The sequence below is a fragment of the Agelaius tricolor genome, unplaced genomic scaffold (genome assembly GCF_023055355.1).
Source record: "Agelaius tricolor isolate 1412-34295 unplaced genomic scaffold, bAgeTri1.0.p SCAF_25, whole genome shotgun sequence".
NCBI lineage: Eukaryota > Metazoa > Chordata > Aves > Passeriformes > Icteridae > Agelaius > Agelaius tricolor.
Genome location: NW_027269285.1, coordinates 8290467 through 8317124, shown reverse-complemented (window position 1 = coordinate 8317124; position 26658 = coordinate 8290467). Strand labels below are relative to the sequence as shown.

At 39.6% G+C, this 26658-nt stretch overlaps 1 protein-coding gene across 1 annotated transcript in view; it reads right to left on the bottom strand.

The window, feature by feature from the left end:
* The window catches only part of GTF2I (general transcription factor IIi), a 73610-nt gene that overhangs the window by 22906 nt on the left and 24046 nt on the right, over positions 1 to 26658 (bottom strand). The window contains exons 11-26 of the mRNA XM_071447689.1: positions 21559 to 21618; positions 19993 to 20055; positions 19172 to 19303; positions 18112 to 18174; positions 17113 to 17217; positions 11888 to 11950; positions 11432 to 11545; positions 9830 to 9892; positions 8599 to 8703; positions 8219 to 8281; positions 6413 to 6595; positions 6034 to 6096; positions 5283 to 5384; positions 3614 to 3676; positions 2247 to 2351; positions 1387 to 1452 (exon numbers count right to left, since the gene is read on the bottom strand). Coding sequence (XP_071303790.1) covers positions 1387 to 1452; positions 2247 to 2351; positions 3614 to 3676; positions 5283 to 5384; positions 6034 to 6096; positions 6413 to 6595; positions 8219 to 8281; positions 8599 to 8703; positions 9830 to 9892; positions 11432 to 11545; positions 11888 to 11950; positions 17113 to 17217; positions 18112 to 18174; positions 19172 to 19303; positions 19993 to 20055; positions 21559 to 21618 — 1413 coding nt within the window. The remainder of the gene's footprint in view (positions 1 to 1386; positions 1453 to 2246; positions 2352 to 3613; positions 3677 to 5282; positions 5385 to 6033; positions 6097 to 6412; positions 6596 to 8218; positions 8282 to 8598; positions 8704 to 9829; positions 9893 to 11431; positions 11546 to 11887; positions 11951 to 17112; positions 17218 to 18111; positions 18175 to 19171; positions 19304 to 19992; positions 20056 to 21558; positions 21619 to 26658) is intronic.

Below are 26658 nucleotides of genomic sequence, written 5' to 3'. Positions count from 1 at the left end.
TTTTGAAAGATGAAGTTATTGTCATTATTTTCGTTTTGCTTCATAGAGCATTTTGAAAGATGAAGTTATTGCCATTATTTTGGTTTTGCTTCATAGAGCATTTTGAAAAATGAAGATATCTAAACTTAATGATAAACCAAGCATGTTTCAGTTCATGTTCAGTTTCTAGCTCTGTTATCATTTGTTACTGCTATTGGCTTACAAGTCATTAATGCCTTGGAGTAGGGGCACACATCTCATCTTTTCAATGAATTCCTGAAGTTTCTGTGTATTTTAGAAATCCAAAGAACCACTAACAAAATAAAAAATACACTGCTGAAAAAAGCACAGCCCTCCTAATGAAATCTTTGGAACAAATAAAAAGCAAGTAACTAGCAACTTGAGAAGGCAAGGGGGGATTTCCCATTATTGCCATCATTTAGCAATTTTGTATTTAGTAATTATTTACTCTTATTTTTTGCCCGTTGCTGTTTTGCTTGTAATTAGACTGTTACTTTTTCACTACACCTACTAGTAAGTGTAGTATTGCTAGAAAGTGATTAGTTAATACCATCATGGGAAGCAACTCATTCCATAGTGTCTATCTCTTAAATTGTCTTAAACCAACTTAATTTTCTTCAACCAACTTTGCTGCATGCAAACATCAAAGTCAAAATTAAAGCAATTCACTAAGAATGATGCTCCTTTCTACAGCAATTAAAATACAGTGAATCAGATTCTGAACTGCATTGCCTTGGTGCAGGTTGCATTCAGTGGGTGTTTAATTGTCAGATGATGGTCACACCCCAAACATGTAGTAAATCCAAATCACAAGGGCTATTCTGAAAGCACTTCCACTTTTCGTGGCAGAGGCACACCAGCATTTATTTTTAAATTGTTACTGATGCTGTTGTAGTTTGTGATATGTGGACACAAAACATATCTAAGTACAGCATTTGGAGACAAATTCCAAAGTCTAACACATCTGCTGTGTTAGACTTCTTTCCAAGAGCCATTAGGATATATAATTTTTGCTTCACTATAAACAATCATAATCAAAAATGACACACCTAAAGACTCAGTGTAATTGCAGAGAAAAGCACAGCTCTCTCAAATGTGGGTGCCCAAGATATCTCAGCATGCAGGTGCTCCAGGAGACGGAGCACAACTGAAAAATAAAATCAAGCTTCCCACTTTGGTGCCAAACACAGATATCCCATTTTGAAATTACTCTGTTCACCAAAAAAAGCTACTTTTCTCAGTTTTATGTCTACAGTATTTAGCCCTTTGGTGCTGTCAGTGCTGGTGTGCTCCTAAGCAAGAACAAGATGCATGCCAAAGAGCAGTGTGTCACTTGCTGTGACAAAGGACTACAGGCAGTGGCTTGGAAAGGTGTGGAGCACATACCATATTTTTTCTCAAACAGCACTTCAACTTCCTTTCTCAAGTCTGTGATTCGTGTATTCCATTTGTCTGCAAAGAAAAGAGGAGGACATGTCAGACTACAAACAAAACTGAGAATCTTGAAAAATCTGTGTTACCACTAAATGAAATATGAAGTGTGTACTTCTACTTGCAAACAGGTGCCTCCTGAGTACAGTACAGACTATCCTTAAAATGCATGGATACATTAAAATAAGAGAAAAGTACAGAATAAAATGTTAAAGATTACTTCCACAAGATGTATATTAAATGAAGTTAAAAAAACCACAACAAAAACCAGGTTAAAGTAACTTCCAATAATGATTTCACTCTTTGGTGGCTCAGTCATCAGCTGTTGCTACCTCCAGGGATAAAGGCATTTTATAGGTGCTGTTGATAGTTACCTAGATTTGAGTGCTCAAAAGCTTGATAAAGCTTACAGAAAGTACATGGAGTGGTTATGGTGGAAATCTCTACAACTACATGGATCAGGAGGCATCTGCCCTTCTCTACTTTAATCCATTATGTCTCCAAGTCCTGGTGTTGCAAAATACCCCCAGAAATCCCATTTCTGAAAAAAAATACAGCTGCAAAAAAAAAAAAAAAAAAAAAAAGTTTATCCACATCCAAACCTGTGTGTCCTATCACCTTGTCACATAAAACAAACAAAAAACAACAGAGGCAGCCAGTGATGGTGATTATGCTGCTGCAGTACATCTAAACAGAGACCAGGGCTATAAATGAAGGCTTGAACTAACATGTCTCACTCCTGCACTACAAAATCACCCAAAACCTTTTGATAAAACACAGCAGAGAAACAAAATCATCTTGAATTTTCATCTTACCAAAATTGAACCTTATTCCTCTGCTTCTCCCACTGCTGCCCGAGTCGCTGGCTGACTTGGGGCTCCTCTGTCTCCTCTCACTGGGTACGTAGTCATCATCATTATCTTCAACAGACAAAAACAAAATCACTACTTTTTGTCCAGGGAACTTGTGTGCAGCACTGGAGCTGCTTTGAATTTCAGAACTCTAACAGAATTAAGAAATTGTGCTTATCAGGGCAGCAAATTTTCAACAAATTACTTAACTGAGTAACTTCAGAAAGCTCCTGGTCCTACCTGTGAAGGAACAATTTGTTCCTTCAAAAGGGCCTGTGCAAAGCACAAGAGAGAAAAAAACCAAAACTGCTTCTGTACTTGCTAAGCAAAACAACATTGTCTTCTGAAACATGACTGGGCATCACATGATCATAACATGACCATACAACAGCAAAAAGAATCACAGAATAAATTGTGCAGACAGGGACTACCTGTGTTAACTAACTGGAAAAAATACCATTCCACTAGTAGATCTCAAAAGAAAGCAACTTTTGTTTTTTATCATTATAGTTATTGACTCTTCTCATAGAAACTTTTCTGTCAAGGTAATGGTGGAGTTATTTCCATGCTGCATTGTAAAACACAGAAAGTAATGCCAGAAGTGTCCACTTTCTCACAAATGCCCTGCCTACTTTCTAAGTTGCTGATTGGCTGCTCCTAATCTAATTCCCCAAGCAAGCACTGCAAAAGCCAATCTCAGCAGTGTTTTAAAGCAGTGCCAGCAGACACTCATGCACAAATACAAGAAACACAGATCACCTCCTACCAACATCCTAGCAGGGGAACTGCAGGGACACTGCTTGGCAGCTTTAGAGCCACTTGCATGACAAAGGGAGCTGCTCCCTGCAAAGGTTTGGATCTCACAGTTACCAATATCAGACAGACACCTTGAGGCTCTGCTTACACCACCTGCAACACTGCCTTTCTGCTCTGGTACCATTCTTCCCTGAAGCATTTGTTAACTACAAATGTTACATCTAACTATAGTGTATTTATAAAGCAATGTGTTCTCCAGAATGAAGAAATGTTATAACATCTTCTCTGTTCAATAAATATTTTTCATTACCAACACATGAAAATTACTCCAAAGATACAAATTGCTGTCAGGCATCATTTCAAAATGAGCTCACCAAGTCCAATCTGCTTCAGTATATTGTGGTTTTTGAAAACTTCTCTACCAGGTTTGTTTACCAAGCAGTGCACAATCCAAGCTACACTCAACACCAGCACACAATTCTCTTCATTCAGTATCAAGTAATGCAGGCTTTGGAAAACCCATTTTGGCTAGAAAAATGCCCAAGCAAATTATATCAGTGACCTGGGGAACTGACCTTCACTAGTGAGGTCAGCCTCAGAAACGTCACTTCCTCCTGATGAATCATGCTGGGAGGAATCTGCAAGGGAAAAGCAGGACAGATGAATGATTGACATGGCCAAGATTTTTAACCAAACACTCCACGCTTTTGCATCTAAACCAACATTGTCAAAGAAGCCCCTTGCACTCACAGCAAGTAACAAAAAAAGAAGCAAAGATATATTTACCATGAGCCTTGAGGAATTCCAGACAAAGGCAAGGACTCAAAAGTATGTAACTGATGACCAGCTGACTGCTTAAAAAAGCTGGGTTTTTACAGTGAAGTGGCTCACCTTTGCTCCTGCCTGGGGAACCAGCATCACCACAGACCCTCATCTCACACTATTCACAAAACCATGTGCAACTTTCCATACTTCTCTTACAGAAACTTGTAAAAACCAACAGATCTCAGAAAAAGGGGTGTTAAAAAATCTTAGTCTGACTCAAAGGGCCACACTCAGCATCTCTAGCTATAAAATTCTAGTCAAAACCAAGGCACAGGCAGAGTCCAGGTCGTTTCCTATCACACTTGCCCTTCCTCACACTCCCTCCTCACAGTCAGGTATAAAGCACATGGCATTATGCTGAGGAAAACAAATCACCCAGATTTCTCTTCTCCAATGAGTTCAGTTAATACTGCAGCCAGCACAGGCAATGAACTTCATTTTCCTTTATCAGAAGAAATGCTGCTGAATTTCATGTAATGGTAACCCCTAACTATGGTGATACCTACCTTCCAAACAAAACTAATGCCATTTCAAGAAGGAGCACTGCTGCTAGCAAAACCTGCCTTGAGAAGCACACAGCTCATGCTGGAGAGCCACGTGCTCAGAGCAAAGCCAGCAGGACAATGATGTACTGTTCACACCCTGCCAAACCATTAAACCTTGGGTGATGAGACCTTACAAATGCCTTTCATGACTTAAAATATTTATGACTACCATTACAATTTGCTTACAGCAAGCCCCAGAATGGTGTGATTTGGGAGATTAAAAGCAATACAAAAATCAGAAAACCCGATCTGATGGATACATAAAAGAGAATGATTAGGGAAGATGCACAATTTCAATTAGGTGACATCATTGCAAATATTTCTATGAAAAAATATCCAATTATGGTAATTTATAAGCACAAAAACCACATCTGAAATGCCATAACTTTATTTCCACATCTTTTCCTTCACTGATATCAGAACTCTGGTGGCTGCCTTCAAAATTATAAAGGAAAAAACATACTCCAGACTGTACAGAATCTTATAAAAGCAGACAGATTAATGTGCCCCTAAACTAAAAGAAAGCAAACCAAAGGATAAAGGAGAGGTACACAAAAAATCTGAGGTGAAGCATCTTTAAACAGACTAAACTGAATCACATGGATGCATTTCTGTGCAGAACCCAACAGAAGGGACCAGGAAAGAATACAACCAAAAGATCTCAATCTTCTGTGCATCTAATTTCATCATCAAGTCAAATAACAAAAATACCAACAGAGGCAGCCTATGATGGTGATTATACTGCTGCAATTCATCTACACAGAGCCCAGGGCTCTTAAATGAAGGCTTGCACTAATGTGTCTGAACATAACTACAGAAAACCTTTTCATCAAACAAAGCAGGGTGATGAAATTCACTTGAATTTTCATGTTACCAGAATTGAACTCTTCATTTCTTCTCTGAGTATTGGACTCTTCATTCATCGACCTGGTGCTCCTCCGTCTCCTCTCACGGTACACGTAGGTATGGTCAGAATCTAAGAGAAATCAAACAGAAACCACTGGGGTTTTGTGCAGGGAGCTTGTGTGCAGCACTAGAACTGCTTTGAATTTCAGAACTCTAACAGTAGTAAGGAATTCTGTTTATGAGAGCACCAAATTTTACAACACATTACTTACAGGAGCAACTTCAGAAAGCTCCTGTTCTTACCTGGAAAGGAACAAATTGTTCCTTCAAAAAGGCCTGTGCAAAGCACAAGAGAGCAAAAAAACAAAGCTGCCCATGTACTTCCCAAGGAAAACAACCTTGTCTTCTGAAACATGACAAATGTTTCATAAAACTACAGTGTGGTTATAAATCAATGTGCTCTCCAGAATGAAGGAATGTTATAACATCTTCTCAGTTCAATGGGTATTTTTCATTAACAACACTAGAAAATTATGCAAAAGATACAAATTGCTGTCAGGAATCATTTCAAAACCAGTCCAGCACTCCAATATTCTTCAGTATATTGTGGTTTTGTAATTCTTCTCCACCAGTTTGATTTACCAAGCAGTGCACAACTGAAATTACATTCAACACCACCACACAATTCTAATTCTCTTCCTTCAGTGCCAAGTACTGCAAAACACATTCTGGATAGAAAAATGCCCAACCAGCTGAAATTAAGGACCCATGGTACTGACCTTCAAGGGTGACCTCAACCTCGGGATTCTCACTTGTTTCTGACATGTCATGGTGGGAGATCTCTGAAAGAAAAAACAGGACTGTTGAATGATGGACATGGACAAGATTTTCAACCAAACACTCCATGCCTTTACATCTAAACCAACAGTGTCAAAGAAGCCCCTTGCACTCACAGCATGCAACAAAAATAGAAGCAAAGATATTTTACCATGAGCCTTTGAGCAATTCCAGACAAAGGCAAGGAGGGGAATATTACACTTGCTAAACTGCACATGCTACACTGCAGGGTTGCTGCTATGCCTGAAGGGAATTCCATCATCCTGGCTTTTTTTGGGTTAATACAATCATAAGTATTTTCATCTAGAATTTTTATCTTACCAGAACTGAACTCTTCAGATTTTCTCTCAGCATCGGAAGATTCATTTGCCAAATTATTGCTCTTAAGTCTCTTGTCAGGTGGCAGATTGTCTTCATCATCATCTTTAAGAAACAATAAAAAACCCCCTGTTTTTTTGTCCATGGAATTCGCATGCAGAACGGGAACTGCCTTGAATTTCGAAACTAAAACAGAAATAAGGAATTGTGTTTATCAGGGCACCAAATTTTACAAGACATTATGTACATGAGCAACTTCAGGAAGCTCCTATTCCTATCTGTGAAGGAACAACTTGTTCCTCCAAAAGCACATGTGTGTGCAAAGAACAAGGGAGCAAAAAACAAAGCTGCCCATGTACTTCCCAAGGAAAACAACCTTGTCTTCTGAAATATGACTGGGCATTGCATGATCATAAAACAGCCATGCAACAGCAAAAGGAATCACAGAATCAATTGTGCAGATCAGGACTGCCTTTGTTATCTAACTGGAAAGAATATCTTTCCACTAGATAATCTCAAAATAAAGCACCTATGTTTTTTCTTGAAGAGATCAAATGTTCTAAAACCAGATTTTAAACCAGTTTAAAAATAATGGGTGCCAGTCAAACTCATCAAACAGGTCAACTCTGCCATAAACCCTCACAAGCGGACAGACAGGAGAACAGCAGACCTAGCAACGTGTCAGAGAGCTGCTACTCAGCCTGGCACTTTCCAATCCATCCCTATCCTCCCTAAGCTAATGAGCTTTTTAAGCTGCCCAATTACCAATACCTCCAACCTCAGAGAGAACAAATGGGTAGAGCAGACAAAGAAAACTAATTTCACATGCAGAAAAATATGCACCCACCTCACCAAGGGTATGGTTTACTTAGCAAGTATAATATCACATATTGATATATCTTGAACCTATACAGTTCTGTTATACTGTCACAAAAAACCTTTTCAGAGCACTTTTACTCTTGTGCTAAAGGCCTTTACATATAAGCAGAACTGAATGACTCTTCCCATAGAAACTTTTCTGTCGAGGTGATGGTGGAGTTATTTCCATGCTGCAGTGTAAAACACAGAAAGTAATGCCACAAGTGTCCACTTTCTCACAAATGCCCTGCCTACTTTCTAAGTTGCTGATTGGCTGCTCCTAATCTAATTCCCCAAGCAAGCACTGCAAAAGCCAATCTCAGCAGTGTTTTAAAGCAGTGCCAGGACACTCATGCACAAGTACAAGAAACACAGATCACCTCCTACCAACATCCTAGCAGGGGAACTGCAGGGACACTGCTTGGCAGCTTTAGAGCCACTTGGATGACAAAGGGAGCTGCTCCCTGCAAAGGTTTGGATCTCACAGTTACCAATATTGGACAGATACCTTGAGGCTCTGCTTACACCACATACAACACTGCCTTTCTGCTCTGGCACCATTCTTCCCTGAAGCTGGCTTTAACTACAGATGTTACATCTAACCACAGTGTGGTTATAAATCAATGTGTTCCCTAGAATGATGGAATGTTATAACATCTTCTCCGTTTAATGAATATTTTTCATTACCAGCACCTGATGAAGTCACAATATTTACAAATTGCTATCAGGAATCATTTCAAAACCAGCCCACCAAGTCCAATCTGCTTCAGTATATTGTGATTTTCTAAAATTTGCCTAGCACATTCATTTATCAAGTAATGCACAATGGAAATCACACTCAACAAAAGAACACAATTCTCTTCATTCAGTGACAAGTAATGCAGCTTTGGAAAAGAGAATTTAGATAGAAATATGCCCAAAAACCTGAAATCAATGACCTGCAGAACTGACCTTCAACAGTGACCTCAACCTCAGGATTCTCAGTTGTTTCTGATGAGTCAGGCTGGGAGGACTCTGAAAGGGAAAAACAGGACTGGTGAATGGTGGACATGGACAAGATTTTCAACCAAACACTCCATGCCTTTACATCTAAACCAACAGTGTCAAAGAAACCTCTTGTACTCACAGCATGCAACAAAAATAGAAGCAAAGATATTTTACCATGAGTTAGTCTATGATCATGATTATACTGCTGCAATTCACCTACACAGAGACCAGGGTTCTTAAATGAAGGCTTGCAGTAAAATGTCTCACTCCTGCAGCACAAAAATACCCAAAACCTTTTCATAAAACACAGCAGGAAACAAAATCATCTTGATGTTTTATCTTACCACAATTGAAGTCTTCTTCTTTTCTTCTCTCAACACTGGCATCTTCACTAGATGAATTGCTGCACCTCTGTCTCTTGTCAGGTGGTGGGTAGTCATCCTCATCATCTTTAAGAAACAATGAAATAAAACCCTGGTTTTTTGTCCAAGAAACTCGAGTGCAGCACTGGAACTGCCATGAATTTCTAAACTAAAACAGAATTAAGGAACTGTGCTTACCAGGGCACCAAATTTTGCAACAAATTACTTAACTGTGTAAATTCAGGAATCTCCCGTTCCTACCTGTGAAGGAACAACTTGTTCCTTCAAAAAGGCCTGTGCAAAGCACAAGAGAGCAAAAAACAAAGCTACCTCTAAGGAAAGCTACCTTCCTAAGGAGGCAGCTACTTTCCTAAGGAAAACAACATTGTCTTCTGAAACATGACTGAGCGTGGCATGATCATAAAACAGCCATGCAAGAGCAAAAGGAATCACAGAATATATTGTGCAGATAGGGACTACCTGTGTTATCTAACTGGAAGTAATATCATACCAGTAGTAGATCCCAAAAGACAGTGCCTATGTTTTGTCTGGAAGAGCTCAAATGTTCTAAACCCACTTTCAAACCAGTGTAAAACCAATGGGCACCAATGAAATTCATCAACCAGGTCAAATCTGCATTAAACTCACACAAGAGGACAGACTGGAGAACTGCAGGGACACTGCTTGGCAGCTTTAGAGCCACTTGGATGACAAAGGGAGCTGCTCCCTGCAAAGGTTTGGATCTCACAGTTACCAATATCAGACAGACACCTTGAGGCTCTGCTTACACCACCTACAACACTGCCTTTCTGCTCTGGTACCATTCTTCCCTGAAGCATTTGTTAACTACAAATGTTACATATAACCACAGTGTGTTTATAAATAAATGTTTTCTCCAGAATGATGGAATGTTATAACATCTTCTCAGTTTAATGAATATTTGTCATTACCAACATCAGAAAATTACTCCAAAGATACAAATTGCTGTCAGGAATCATTTCAAAACCAGCCCACCAAGTCCAATATGCTTCAGTATATTGTGGTTTTCTAAAACTTCACCAATATTGTTTACCAAGCAGTGTAAAATTGAAATTATACTCAACACCAGCACAAAATTCTCTTCATTCATTGCCAAGTAATGCAGGTTTTAGAAAAGAAGAATTTAGATAGAAATATGCCCAACCAACTGAAATCAATGAGCTGGGGAACTGACCATCAAAAGTGACTTCAACCTCAGGATCCTCACTTTTTTCTGACATGTCATGTTGGGAAGAATCTGAAAGAGAAAGACAGGACTGCTGAATGATGGACATGGACAGGATTTTCAACCAAACACTCCATGCCTCTGCATCTAAACCAACAGTGTCAAAGAAGCCCCTTGCACTCACAGCATGCAACAAAAATAGAAGCAAAGATATTTTACCATGAGCCTCTGAGCAATTCCAGAGAAAGGCAAGGAGGGGAATATTACACTTGCTAAACTGCACATGCTACACTGCAGGGTTGCTGCTATGCCTGAAGGGAATTCCATCATCCTGGCTTTCTAGGGTTAATACAGTCATAAAAAGATTGCCCTTTCTTACTGAGGATTACTGAAAATACAAACAAAGGCTGCCTGTCCCCACAGATCAGGGAGTTTTTTACCAGCTCTACAGACTCATGGTTGTTGTGCTATCAAGAGTTCCATGAGAGGCTGCAAGGCCAACAATCAAACATGGGAAATGCATGATCACAATGCTTTAGTTGGGGCAGAGTGCCCCAACAACACAAGCAGGATTAGCCAATCAACACTCACTGTGAGAAAGAGCAATTTATACTTAACTGCACTACAGTTAAACAAAGGCAAGCTAATTGTATCAGAAACTCATTTTCCTTTATCAGAAGAAATGCTGCTGAATTTCATGTAATGGTAACCTCTAACTATGGTGATACCTACCTTCCAAACAAAACTAATGCCATTTCAAGAAGGAGCACTGCTGCTAGCAAAACCTGCCTTGAGAAGCACACAGCTCATGCTGGAGAGCCACGTGCTCAGAGCAAAGCCAGCAGGACAATGATGTACTGTTCACACCCTGCCAAACCACCAAACCTTGGGTGATGAGACCTTACAAATGCCTTTCATGACCTAAAATAATGATGACTACCATCAGAGTTTGCTTATAGCAAGCCCCAGAGTGATGTGATTTTGGCGATTTAAATTAAAACAAAAATCAGAAAACCCAATTTGTTGGAAATATGAAAAGAGTTGTTGGATAAGATTTAGAATTTCAATTAGGCTTCATCTCTTTCTGTGAAAAAATATTTCTGTGAAAAAAATATCCTAGGATGTTAACTTATCCTCACAAATACACTTCACATCTCAAATGCTCTAACTGTCTATGGTGGCTGCCTTCAAAAATATAAAGCAGAAAACATATTCCTGACTGCACAGAACCTTATAAAAGCAGACAGATTAATGTGCCCATAAGCCAAAGCAAACCACAGAATAAAGGAAGATCACAAAACATCCCAGGTGAAGCATCTTTAACCAGACTAAACTGAAGTGCATGGATGTGGTTCTGTGGAGAACCCAACATGAGGGATCAGGAAAGAACACAACCAGAAAATCCCAACTTCCTGTGCATCAAATTACATCATCATGACAAATTACAAAAACCAACAGAGGTAACCTATGATGATGATTATATGCTGCAATTCACCTACACAGAGCCCAGGGCTCTAAAATGAAGGCTTGCACTAATGTGTTGCACTCCTGCAGGACAAAATTACCCAAAACTTTTTTGTAAAACAAAGTAGGGAGAAAAAATCATCTTACTGCAGTTGAAATATTGTGCTTTTCTTCTCCTCCTATTGGCAGTTTCCTTAGCCGACCTGGTGTTCCTCCTCCTCTTTCTCCTGCTAGGGGGCAGGTACTCATCATCATCATCATCTAAAAAAGACAATTTTAAAAAACTGTGGGTTTTTTGTCCATGGAAATCAGGCGTAGCTCTGGAACTGCCTTGAATTTCAAAACTTAAACAGAAATAAGGAACTGTGGGCACCAAGTTTTGCAGTAAATTTCTTACCTGAGTAACTTCAGAAAGCTCCTGTTCTTACCTGTTTTCTAATACTTCACATCCAGGTTCGATTACGAAGCAGTGCACAATCCAAACTACACTCAACACCAGCACACAATTCTCTTCATTCACTGCCAAGTAATGCAGGCTTTGGAAAACACATTTTGGATAGGAAAATGCCCAAAAAATTGCAATCAATGACCTGCAGAACTGACCTTGACTAGTGATTTCAGCCTCAGAATCCTCACTTGCTTCTGAGGAGTCATTCTGGGAGGAATCTGAAAGGGAAAAACAGGACAGTTGAATGATGGACAAGGACAGGATTTTCAACCAAACACTCCATGCCTCTGCATCTAAACCAACAGCGTCAAAGAAGCCCCTGCACTCACAGCATGCAACAAAAATAGAAGCAAAGATATTTTACCATGAGCCTTTGAGCAATTCCAGACAAAGGCAAGGAGGTGAGGATTACACTTTTGCTAAACTGCAAATGCTACACTGCAGAGCTGCTGCTAGGACTGAAGGGAATTCCATCATCCTGGCTTTCTAGGGTTAATACAATCATAAATCACCTTCTGTTACCCAGGATTACTGAAATTACAAACAAAGGCTGCCTGTCCCCACAGATTAGGGATTTTTTTACCAGCTCTACAGACTCATTGTTTCTGCACTATGATGATTTCCAGAACAGGCTGCAAGGCCAACAATCAAACACAGGAGGGAAATTCATGATCACAATGCTTTAGTTGGGGCAGAGTGCCCCAACAACACAAGCAGGATTAGCCAATCAACACTCACTGTGAGAAAGAGCAATTTATACTTAAGTGCACTACAGTTAAACAAAGGCAAGCTAATTGTATCAGAAACTCTATCAAAATTAAGCAGCAGTGCATGAAGGAACATATTTTAGTTATTCTAGCAGAGTAAAGCTGCACTGGTGCATTTTGAGGAGTATCTTCTTTCAGATCTCTCTAAGCTGGGGTATGGTATCACTTTGGGAGCAGGTCTGAAGGAATCTTTGCTTCAAAGGTTTCTCTTCACACGATGGGTGGGGTGTAGAGCAGAAATTCAGCTCTATCTACTGGGACACTTCAACTGCAGTATACTTGAACCATGTCAAATACATCATCCAGTTCATGGAAATCAGTATCATGTTTTGGTCTAATTCCAAGGGATTGCTGGGTACATAACTAGCAAATGCAAAGTATTACAAAAAGGAAGAATTAGGAGTCGTTTTACTAGACACAAACATAAAATAGGGTTGTAAAAAAGCCTGTCACATCAACTGATCCCCTAGAACCCATTTGAGAGAGTAAATAGGATTAAAATAATTAAAAGTATGTAGCATTTTTGGAATTTTTGAGACTGGAAGATGATCCACCTAACCTAGCACCAAATCCCTGACAAACACTCAGAGTTAAGGGAATTGTGCAAAAACCTCAAATCAAATTGCAGCAAAGTTCTGGAAGGAAACTCCCAGATGAGACATTTTTCTTAAGACACATTGAACCAATGGTGTTAAACACCTAATTAAGTTTTTTAAACAACATATCATCATCACTAGGTCTCCTCTGATCTTGGGTAAACACACACAGCTCCTACACAAGAGGCCTTCTTCACAGTTGAAAATGTTCTCGTTCACCAGCGCTGGCTCCAGTTTCTCAAATGTGATTTTTTTCCCTTTCAAACAAGTTCTTCTGACACACATAACCCCAACTTTCTGACTGCTGAATTCCAATCACACCATGCTGCCCATTCATCCATTAGCTAGGTGTGGGCAGCCTGCCTGGCTGGGAGCAGAGATGGTCATGAGCTCTTCCTTCACCTTAAACCTCTCCTATACAGCATTTTTAACCACTGCCATGGAGCTCTGCCTGCTGCCATCTTGTCAGCCTGCTGCTTGCAGGAGAGATAATCCTGGCTGCTGCACTAAGATTCACCAGTTCCATGAAGGACCAGCATGGTCCCTGGGGGTGCCTGGGGAAGATGTCCCTTCCCATCTTTTCCCCTGGAGCCACTGCATGGAGGGGCTGCTTGAGCAGGAGCAGGAGTTCCACCAGGCCTTTTCTTGCACAGCAGTGTGACATGGGGATAAAGCACTGCTTCCTTTAGCATGCACCAGCTGCCATTCCAGACACAGGCAAGGAGGTGAAGATCACACTTGCTGAACTGCACATGCTACACTGCAGAGTTGGTGCTCTGACTGAAGGAAATCCCATCGTTTTGGCTTTGTAGGGTTAATGCAGAGGCAAAGACTGATCACCTTGCATGGGTGCTGTCATGTTCCACTAGTACAGTGATGGTTTGTTAACTTAACTCAGACTGCAAAAAACACAGAGGGGATTTCAGTATTAATCAAAACAAATGCACCTTTTATTGAGTGCCCACAGCAAATCCAATAGAAGGATCAGAAAAGGAGATAAAGAATAGAGAGAGAGAGAAAGAGGGGAAAGTGTACAGCTACCAAGGTGGAGACAGGATACTCATGGTCCAGCCAATAGACCCGCCTTGTCACGTCAGGGAGAATCTCAAAGTCTTGGTTAACTCAGGGGTCTATTATAGCCCTCCGCTGAGGGGGGAGCAGGTAAAAGACAATGGAGAATAATTCTATTGAAACCACTGAGGGGGAACAGGTACAATGAAGAATTATACACAATAGGTGTATTGAAGGCGCCAAGGGAGAACAGGTCATGTTCTCAGCACTGAGTGAGAGCAGTTTTGTTCTTGGTCCAACGACCACACCTGCAGGCAACACGTGGCAAACATCTCCCTTCAGTGAGGCCAGCCCCTGCTGTGTTAGGATTATAGGGGGCTCAGTCTCAGTCCTTGGGAGGGGACTTCAGTCTCCGTTCGTCACAGTGGTCGTGAAACAGACGAAGGATTTTCCATGGGGGACCACCAGAGTTACCCCAGAAAGCTCATTTGGCCAAGAGGTAATTCACGGGCTATTGTCCTGAAGCAGGTGTAAGCACACATGGCGAGCTGCCCCTTGCCAGGCCCTGCTCGCAGCAGTGCACTGCAGCGGCTCTGCAAACACAGCTGCCAACAATCCCTCGGCGAGCATCCACCTCAGCCAGGCCACAGCTCCAGCCAGGCTCCTCAGGGTCACAAGTCTCTGTCCTTGTGATGCAAATGAGGCAAATGAGGCAAACTTCAGATGTGGGATCTCAGCACATCGTTCCCGATGTCCAGAGATGCCAGGAGAACCCTTGGGGGTCTCGAAAATCCTGGAATGTTGCCAAGAGTGTTTGGTGGCTTGATTTTGATCCATCCACAGAAGTAACAAGAGTCTGAGGACAAGAGAATCACTTTAGAGTAAAAGGTGTAGAAGAGACACATTTAGAGGGTGAGATATAGACTTTAAGGTTTTTGGGACAGGGGGGTTATGGAGACAAGATGGAGGGATCAGGGCGTGTCTTGTCCTTCTTCTTTCTTCTTCTTGTCCTCCATCTCCTGTGATGATGTTGGCACTTAGAGATTGGTTTATGGTGAAGGTGCACTTGCTAACATGGGTGAAAAGCATTGGGAAATCAAGGTAAATATTGTGTACGTAGATTTTAGTATAAAAAGACATGACCGCCCCGTGGGTGGTCAGAGAGTGCCTGTGACTGCTTGCAGATCAGACCTCTGTTGGGCAGACAGAAAAATTTTGTAGATAAGAAATAATAAACAACCTGAAGACCGAAAAGCTGAAGAGTCCAGACTCGTCCTTTGCATCGCGTGCCACCCAAGAACCACTCTACCCGTGTCGGGGCAGAGACAGACAGCTGGACCCGACATTCAGACGTCTCTTACAGGGGCCTGGGGGCGTTGACTCGTGTCCCCCCTCACGGGAGCCATTGCCCGCAGGGAGCCCCGCTCCTGGGGCACAGCGCCCCCTGCAGCCGCGGGCGGGCACCACAGCCGCCACAGGTGCCAGGAGTGCCCTCTGCTGGCTGGGGGTGGAACTGCAGTGGGCATCGCTGCACCGGCAGGAAAACGCCCTCAATGCGCTTTTTCTTTTGGCTTGTTGCGGATGTTGATGGGCTTGTTTCTTTCATCTTGTTATATAGATATCAATAGACAGATAGATAGAGATATATACATGTGTGAGAAATGCTACTCACTTCCAAAAATTAAGAAGGTTTATTAAACCTTATCAAAAACACAGCAGAAGAGTGAATAGAGAAAATATTACAGCGCCAGGAGTAAAGGATCTTTCCCATCATCTGCTCACCCACACAATAGAGGTTTCACCTTTTAACCCTTTATCCCCTCCCAAACTTCTGTCCATTGACTCCTCCTTTGCTATAAGGTACTGGAGATCACTGCCTGACACCTTGATTGGAGCTCAAGTGCTGCCACAGGAACGAGTGACCCTCCCAAATGTCCCAAAACCAAGCCAGCCCCCGATAACAACACAAGGGAGGGTAAAATGTACCTATAAATCTATAAAACTGCTCCTAACATATATACAGGATATTTGCCTTTAATTGTGAGAGTCAATTGCATTACTCATCTATAATACACAGACTAGTAAAAAACTGTTATTCATTTTCCCATTCCTTTACAGGGAAGCCATGTATTTCAAAGTCATTAAAACTTTGGAGGAAGGGAGTCATCTTTCCATTCCAGAGAGGGCCCCACATTCCTTGGAACACTACTGTGTTTTAAAGCAATGAAAGAAATGAAAAGTAAAACAAAACAAAAATCATAAAAGCCAACTAGGTGAAAATATGAAAAGAGAATGCTTGGAGAAGATGTACAGTTTCAATTAGGCGCTATCTTTCCAAATATATCCGTGAAAAAATCTCCAGTGATGTTAATGTGTCCTCATAAAAAACACTTCACATCTCAAATGTATTTGAGATGTATTTCCACATAGGTTCCTGTACTGCCATCAGAACTCTGGGAGCTGCCTTCAAAAATATAAAGTAAAAAACATACTCCAGACTGCAGAGAATCTAATAAAAGCAGACAGATTAATGTGCCCATAAGGCAAACCAAACCAAACCACAGAACAAAGGAGAGGTACAGGATCACAAAAAAATCCCAGGTAAAGCATCTTTAACCAGACTAAACTGAAGGGCATCTATGCATTTCTGTGGAGAACCCAGCAGAAGGGATCAGGAAAGAACACAACCAGACAATCCCAACTTTCTATCTGTCTATTTACATCATCATGTCAAATAATGAAAACCAACAGAGGTAGCCTAGGATGATGACATCTGACTGCTGCAAGACATCTACATAGATCCCATGCCTCTTAAATGAAATTCCAAAAGTGCTCTTCTATTTTAATTTTTTAGCTTCTGTAATTCTCTCAAAAAGGTTCTAAATAATCAGTTAATGTGACAGTAATTTTTGCAATATATAGATTTTTTTTTTCAGCAAAAAATCACCCAAACCCTTTTCATAAAACAAAGCAGGGAAATAAAATAATCTTTCATTTTCATCTTACCAGAATTGGAGTCTTCTCTATTTCTTCTCCCAGCACTGGCCCCTTCATTACCCGACTTGGTGCTCTTCTGTCTCTTGTCAGGTGGTAGGTAGTCATCATCATCTTCTTTAAAAAACAAAAAAAAAGGAAAAAATGGTTTTTTACTTTTGTGCTAAAGACCTTTACATATAAGCAGAACTGAATGACTCCTCTCATATGAACTTTTCTGTCAAGGTAATGGTGGAGTTATTTCCATGCTGCATTGTAAAACACAGAAAGTAATGCCAGAAGTGTCCACTTTCTCACAAATGCCCTGCCTACTTTCTAAGTTGCTGATTGGCTGCTCCTAATCTAATTCCCCAAGCAAGCACTGCAAAAGCCAATCTCAGCAGTGTTTTACAGCAGTGCCAGGACACTCATGCACAAGTACAAGAAACACAGATCACCTCCTACAACATCCTAGCAGGGGAACTGCAGGGACACTGCTTGGCAGCTTTAGAGCCACTTGGATGACAAAGGGAGCTGCTCCCTGCAAAGGTTTGGATCTCACAGTTACCAATATCAGACAGACACCTTGAGGCTCTGCTTACACCACCTGCAACACTGCCTTTCTGCTCTGGTACCATTCTTCCCTGAAGCATTTGTTAACTCCAGATGTTACATCTAACCACAGTGTGGTTATAAAGCAATGTGCTCTCCAGAATGAATGTTTTAACATCTTGTCTGCTCAATGAATATTTTTCATTACCAACACCTAAAAATTACTCCAAAGATACAAATTGCTGTCAGGAATCATTCAAAAGCAGCCCACCAAGTCCAATATGCTTCAGTATATTGTGGTTTTCAAAAACTTCTCTACCAGGTTTGTTTACCAAGCAGTGCACAATCCAAACTACACTCAACACCAGCACACAATTCTCTTCATTCAGTGCCAAGTAATGCTTTGGAAAGCATTCTGGAAAACACATTCTGGATAGAAAAATACCCAACCAACTGAAATTCAGGACCCATGGTACTGACCTTCAATGGTGACCTCAACCTCAGGTTTCTCACTTATTTCTGACATGTCATGGTGGGAGGTCTCTGAAAGGGAAAAACAGGACAGTTGAATGATGGACATGGACAAGATTTTCAACCAAACACTCCATGCCTTTGCATCTAAACCATCTTGGTAAAACCTTATGAAACAATGGCCTTGTTACCCTTGTAAAATCATGGCTGAGGCCTGTTACTTCAGCTAAGCAGAAAAAGACTATGGGAACATGACACAGCTGCACTGGAGGCAGAAAAACAAATTATATAACCATGGTGTGCTCACATCGTGGTTTAGCATGGTTGGTTGGATTGTATGGGATCTACTAAAATGGAATGTAACAGATTATGGGCTACCTGCTTAAAAAGGGCCTGCTTTTTGCAATAAACAACTCTCCTTTGCACCTGCCTGGGGACTCTGCATCACTTGGCTTCATAATATTTATCCTCACAAAAAACATTCACATCTCACAGGCTATAACTGAATTTCCACATCTGTTCTTTCACTGCCATCAGAACTCTGGTGCCTGTCTTCAAATTTATAAAGACATTTCTGACTGCACAGAACCTAATAAATGCAGACAGATTAATGTGCCCATAAGCCAACTAAAACCAAACCACAGAATAAAGGAGAGGTATAGGATCACAAAACATCTGAGGTGAAGCATCTTTAACCAGACTAAACTGAAGTGCATGGATGTGGTTCTGTGGAGAAGCCAACATGAGGGATCAGGAAAGAACACAACCAGAAAATCCCAACTCTCTGTGTGTCTATTTACGTCATCACATCAAATAACAAAAAACAACCAAGGTAGCCAACAATGATGATTATACAGTCACAATACATCTGCACAGAGCCCATGGCTACTAAATGAAATTCCAAAAATGTTTATTATTTAGCTTAATTCTGACAAAAAGGTTCTAATTGATCAGTTGATATGACAGTTATATTTGCCATAATACTGAACTTTTTGGCACCACAAAACCACCCAAAACTTTTTCAGAAAACACAGCAGGGAGACAAAATAATTTTTAATTTTCATCTTACCAAAACTGAATTCTTCAGCATTTCTTCTCCCAGTATTGGCAGCTTCAGTAGCTGAACTGGGGCTCCTCAAGCTCTCTTCAGGGGGCATGTACTCGTCATCATCATCATTATCATCACCAACATCAACATCATCTTTAAGAAAGAAAAAAAAAAAAAAAACAAAACTAGTTTTATGTCCAGAAAACTCGAGTGCAGCACTGGAACTGCCATTAATTTAAAACTCTAACAGAATGAAGGAACTGTACTTATCAGGGAACCAAATCTGGTAATAAATTACTTAACTGAGTAACTTCAGAAAGCTCCTGTTCCTACTGTGAAGGAACAACTTGTTCCTTCAAAAGCACATCTGTGTGCAAAACACAAGAGAGCAAAAAACAAAGCTGCTTCTGTACTTCCTAAGGAAAACAACATTGCCTTCTGAAACATGACTGGGCATTGCATGATTGTAAGAACCCCATTGAAAGAGCAAAAGGAATCACAGAATAAATTGTGCAGATAGGGAATACCTTTGTTATCTAACTGGAAGTAATATCATACCATATAGATTATACCACAGGTCTCAAAACACAGTACCAATGTTTTGTATTGAAGAGTTCAAATGTTGTGAACCCACTTTCAAAGCAGTGTAAAACCAACAGGAACCAATGAAATTCATCAAACAGGTCAAATCTGCCACCAGGCTCATTTACCAAGTAGTGCACAAAACAAACCACACTCAACACCAGCACACAATTCTCTTCATTCACTGCCAAGTAATGCAGGCTTTGGAAAACACATTTTGGATAGGAAAATGTCTGAAATCAATGATGTGGGGAACTGACCTTCATTACTGAACTCAGCCTCAGAATCCTCACTTGTGTCTGATGAGTCATTCTGGGAGGCCTCTGAAAGGGAAAAGCAGGACTGCTGAATGGTGGACAAGGACAGGATTTTCAACCAAACACTCCATGCCTCTGCATCTGAACTACATTGTCAAGGAAGCCCCTGCACTCACAGCATGCAACAAAAACAGAAGCAAAGATATTTCACAATGAGCCTCTGAGCAATTCCAAAGGCAAGGAGGGGAATATTACACTTGCTAAACTGCACATGCTACACTGCAGAGCTGCTGCTAGGACTGAAGGGAATTCCATCATCCTGGCTTTCTAGGGTTAATACAATCATAAATCACCTTCTGTTACCCAGGATTACTGAAAATACAAACAAAGGCTGCCTGTCCCCACAGATTAGGGATTTTTTTATCAGCTCTACAGACTCATTGTTTCTGCACTATGATGATTTCCAGAACAGGCTGCAAGGCCAACAATCAAACACAGGAGGGAAATTCATGATCACAATGCTTTAGTTGGGGCAGAGTGCCCCAACAACACAAGCAGGATTAGCCAATCAACACTCACTGTGAGAAAGAGCAATTTGTACTTAACTGCACTACAGTTAAACAAAGGCAAGCTAATTGTATCAGAAACTCTATCAAAATTAAGTAGCAGTGCATGAAGGAACATATTTTAGTTATTCCAGGAGAGTAAAGCTGCACTTATACATTTTGAAGAGTATTTTCCTTTAGATCTCTCTATGCTTAAGTATTATACCATGCTGATGGTTTCCTCTACAAATATAAAGTAAAAAGATACCAGAGTCAAAATACACAAGGAATTTTTAACAATTTTTAATCCTTACTATTTAAAGTAAGGATTTTTACTGCAGAAATTCCAGAATTATTTTGTTCATGTGAACAAGACTGAGAAGACCTTTTCCTCATCTTAGAAATTTATGGCAGCAGGAACATTCTGACCTTACTATGAAATTCATAGTGTTAAATGCAGGTTGATATTTTCTAGTCTTTGCAAATAGGCAATCCAATATTTTTAATGTAAACTGTAAACTGTTGAAAAAAATTGCACCATTTTTTTGTAAAGGCATTTCAGCTATTACAGAGTTTTGCCAAGGTACTGCTTTGACTAACACTGACTTTCTATTTATTTATTTATTTATTTATGTGCTCATTCACCTCACACTGACCTGAAAAACATAGTTAAGTTGCACTTACAATTTATAAAGCTGAGTTTTATTAAAGTCTATAAGTCATTATAAAACAGACTGAATTTCTTGAGAAACATCCCAATTTACACAAACAACTTGTGCTTTAGAGTGATCAACCTGATGCTCCTCTTTGAATTTAGAAAAGGAAGAAATTAAGTTCCCATCTACATGTCTGTCTACTTGGAGAGCTGGAAATTAAAGTAATAGTAATTTTCATTTCTATTCATGTTTAAGTTCCAATACCCTCAGTTTTTTTGGCAAATCAAGTAGCAAAGCTGTGAAAATCAGAACTTACACACTCAATTTCTAAAACAGATGTGAGGAAAAAATACAAGTAAAAGATCTACCTGTGTAACTTTTTCCAGGAGCAATGTTTTCATCTACCTCTGCTGTTTTGGAAGGGCCTGCTTGAGAACAGAGAGAACAGTTTTTAAGGGTGTCTCACAACTAACACATACTTCCAGCCCATACAGGAATTTACCAAATAACTGCTAGTTTCCTATATTATGTGCTCACTTCATACTTTCTGTAATGTTAAACTTTGGAAAGACTCTGTTAAATATTAAATATTTATAAATCCTTACTTACTTGGTTCAACAGAATAAAAATGGGGTTAGTGGCAGCATGGTGCATTTCTTAGACGACTGAACAGTCAAGAGACTCATGCTGAACAGCAGGTTTCAACTAATAAACTAATTTTTAAAAAAGAAATGTTGATGGTTCTGCCTTTCTTCAAGGACACTTTAATCACTAGATCTTTTTCCTGTTCATTAAAGCTAATATTCCTAAGGAGTATTCTTTGACCTCAACATTCCTATCTACATTTAACACATAAATTCACAGGGATTAAAGTAATTTATGACATTCCAAGGCTGTTTACTTTTCATTACAACAGTTCTTTTGAAGACTACAGACTGGTTAAAAAAGACTGGTGCAGAAAGCAGCACAGAAACTACACTTAACCTGTTATTAACGCTCCTAAATTATTTGTGGTTATTTAGTGTTAATTTATTTATGTTTATTTGTGTTTATTTAGTGTTTATTAACACTAAATGAACACTCCTAAAACCCTGCTGCTTACTGCTGTGGCTCTCCTGCAGCTGTGCTAGAAGGGTGAGCTGCTTACAGCACAAACAACACCACACTGAGCAAGAGGCCATTCTGCACCACAGAAACAGCAGAGGCATGGAAAACCTGCTATGTGTGGCAAACAGGAGTAACTGGAACTCATTTGGACTAATTGTTCTGTGCAAATCCCATCATTTCTGTGTGCATTTGCAAAAGCAATCTGCAGAAGCTCATACAGGTGACCAGAAATTCCAGTTGTTCAGAGATATGTTCATAAATGTATCAGCAAGAGTATTAATAGTTCCACAAGAGAAAAGCTACTGTTAATTCACAAGGCAATGGAATATTCTAAACTCTACTGCATCTGCACACTGAGAAAGAAAATACAGAAAAGACTATTGTGGAGAGCTTTTGGATAATTGGCTAGCTGAGAAAGGTCACTTTGACATGATGCTGTTGGATAAGTTTTGAGGAAACAAGCTGGGGATTAAGTAAGCAGTGTCCAATCCCTGACAAGAGTCATGGTGACCTTGCTGCAACATGAAGATGGAGGAGTGAATCTTTTGCCAGAAAAATGAAGATAGCCTTGGGTAGAATAGCCACAGGAATGTAGATGTAGAAACAAAATAATTATTAGAGTATAGAAGTAGGTGTGGTTGATTTATGTGTGTTTAACCAATAATGAGCTCAGCTTTGCAATATGTATAAGCTTCATGAACATCAATATAAATATGTGTGAGCTATCAATAAACTTTGGATTTGCTGATCACTCATTGAGTGCGGCTCTTCCTCCGCCGACCCCACAGATTATTGTCACAATCAGACTTCTTCAGTATCTCACTCAACTGAAAGTACATACACACTATCAAATAAGTGATTATCTAAGTATTAAAGAAAATAGTGGTAATTAGATGGTTACAATAATGCTAACTTGAACAGCTCTGCCTCATTTGATTATTCAGATTTTCAAAGAGATTAAAGATGAACAGCATTTCAAGTGAGGAACCTATGCAAAGTTCTTTGCTTGAAACACATTTCTTTCAGCTTAGATCTGCTCCTGCCACTTTTCTTTGCTGGAGGAAAGTGTTTCCCCCCACCTCCCCCCTTTTTTTTTTAACCTGTTTACTTCAGAGGAGCTCCCTGATTTTGTTCCTAACACAGCTCCACAAAGACTGATGTTGGCACAGCCTGGATCATAGTCCAAAGATGGGGAAAAACGAGGAGGAAAAGGAGCCAGAGACACTGGTGGTCCTCCAGGCCTCACCTCTCAGAAAGAATTTTCATACCAATAGTGTGATCTGCAGCTGTTAGGGGGAGTGGAAATAGAACACAACCCCCTGTGTGTGCTGAAAATGTCTCCATGGACTAAATTTGCTTTTATTTAAATCAGCATATTCAGCAGATGCACCCAGTCAGGTTTGGCATTTCCTAAGAACTCCTGTGAACATGCAATTATTATTACTCATAAGGCACTGACACAAAAAGTATGCATCCCACTACAACCAAATATCTCAAAATATGCACAGTTTTGCATTTATTCCTTAATTCAGAAATCCTGACAGGATTGTTTTACCCCCATATTCTGAAGTATTCTCTGAATTGCTTTATCTTTGTGCCAAATACATGCTGTGACAGCAGTAAAAAAGGAAAACTAATAGTCTTTCATGCATTTAAACTTGAATATTTCTCTAGTTAAAAAGATAAAATTAGTAGATTTACAGCCTTTGAGATTAAGCACAGAGAACTCAGTCCTTTTATCTGTAATACTGATAAAAACTACAATACATGTAGTAAAACCATTAGATTTTTTTTCAAAAGTGACCAACACAGATTATTTCATAAAACTTGAACATTTTTTCCACATTGTGAGGTTTGGACAGAGGAAAAAAGCAGTATGAAAAAGTTGTTTCAGAAATTAAAACATGTCAAACAATAGATTCTGCTATCCTAATTTAGTAAGGACTAGAAAATTAAATTTAAAAGAGTTCCACCACCAAGAGACATTAATAAAACCAGATACATTTCCACTTTACTGCATTAATGCACACAACAGGCAGAAATACACAGATATGACATAACCAAGGAAAGCAAAAATCAAGTACAGTGGTAACCAGATCAAAAGAATTTCCCTCTTTGATTAACAGGAAGAATTATTGTGCCACCCAGGCACATGGCACGTTGATCAGCATTACAGATCTTTGAAAGGAAGCACTTAGAACAAAAATACAACCATTAAATTTTATCAGTGAATCACTTTCTCCAGGAAGCCCAAGCAGATTTCTGTTCCCTAATACTTAAGCTGTTTCTTCTCAGAAATGGATAAGCCTGGCTTTTGCTGTAGCTTATTTTTAGCAAAATGTATTACCTTATCTGTTTTCTTTATTTTGTAGCATCTCTCCAAAGGCAATGCTGGGGCAGACTATGTCACTCCTCAGGAACACCCCTCAGAATAAGCAATTTTTAAAGGTTCACTTCTTGGACAGCACCACCACCCACACACAAACACCTATGTGCCTCCAGAATTTATAGCTCTACAGTCTGGACAACCTTTGGCTTGAATCAGAGTGATAGCTACAAAGAGAATGAAGGGGAAGCTGCTTTACTTGTCTAGTCAGCATGACTTGACATGAAAGTGAAAACATCTTTTAGCTCACAGCACCCCATCACTTTTACAAATATACTCTGTCTTGTTTTAAATGCCAGGCAGAGAGGGGGAGTCATCCCTCAAGCACTGATAGTGGAGCCCTGGAAAATGTTCAAAATAATCTTTGAAAATATTGGGCTTTGTGTTTTCTCAGATCACTGCACCTGCGTAAGCAGTATGATAAAAGATAGAATTGTTAGATGAGATGATTGTTTAGTAATTAAATATAATTATTATAGAACCATAAGAAGAATTGTGAGAAACTATGTTGGAAATTTAAAGGGGGCTATGTTTAGCTGAAATCTGTGTATATAATAGAACAATATAAGTTTAATAATTAACATGAAAGTTATGTATGGTCAGAATCAGATTTGGGTGGAAATCACCCCGATTCCCAGAGCTCTTAAATAAAATCACTGCATATAATCACTTATGTGATTATGTGTTTTTGAACACTAACAGCACCACTTTATCAGAAAGAAAGTGATATGTATTTCTCTCCCTCAATCAGAAGATTTAAATTTAGAGTTCTTTGAAAGACAACAGAAATCCCCCCCTGTCAAATGTGCTTAGACTTCACTCTGGAAGCATATGGCATGACTTGGATTTCTCAGATGCAGTGCAATGGACACTATTTTGTAAAGAAGAGATTTCAGTGCAAACTCTCTTCAGATGGCATTGAGTTTCATTGTGGGCTATTGGCCAAATTCTGACATCATTTGTATGCATGAAATGGAAAACCACAATGGGGATAAAAAGCAAAAGAATGGGAAGACTTGGCATTGGAATGAACAATGATTAGGTTGTCTTCACACCAGTATCTACTTTTACTACACTACTAAATCATGCCTGTAAACCACTAATTTGCCTAGCCTGTAAAACTCCAAGGCCAGGCAATGTACACATATGAAGAGCAGATAATCCTAACACCACTCCAGTTCTGCACTCAAAGGGTGACACTTTGCTATGCCATGGTTGAGGTCTCTCTGAATGATGCTCTTGTATTTCTTGAGATATGCCAGGATGAAAATATTGATTCCAGATCCCTATTAGTTAGTTATTAAAGCACATTAGAAAATAGTCTCAAGAATCCTCATGTCTGAACACACACAAAATGTTATCTCAATAATATATAATATTACAAAATTGAGGGATGTGCTGTTTTGCACTTCACTGTTGAACATGTAACTGTCATTGAGAGATGTGTGGCAGCTTGCCCTTGTTTCTCTGTATTACTCAATTAACCTAATGACAAGTACACATAGGTTAAAATTATAAATTTAACGTTTTACTTATTTTATATTGCCATTTATAGTCACAATTTCTTAATTACCATTCATGCCAACATAAAGAAAAAACAATTTCCGTTTTCTCCTAGCTGAGGTCAATGTGCAAACCAGATACACAGAGGTGAGGCAAAACAACTGGGAGAAAACTTAAAACATACATGGAGGCTGAGCCATGGGCCTCATAAATATTGTTTTGCTTTGTCCACATAAATAAACCTTTCAATACAATTTTGACACATACTGGTCATTCCTACAAAGGAAGTGATTGATACACTTCAGTCACAGAATCATAGAATGGCTGACTATTTGATGTACAGTGTATAAAAGTTACTGAAACTTTAAATAAAAAATTCAAGCAGTGCTCTACATAGCATCACTAGAAAGGTTTATTTCCCATTTAACAAAGTCATTGAATTATAGTCTGCACATTGTACCCCCAGAAAAAT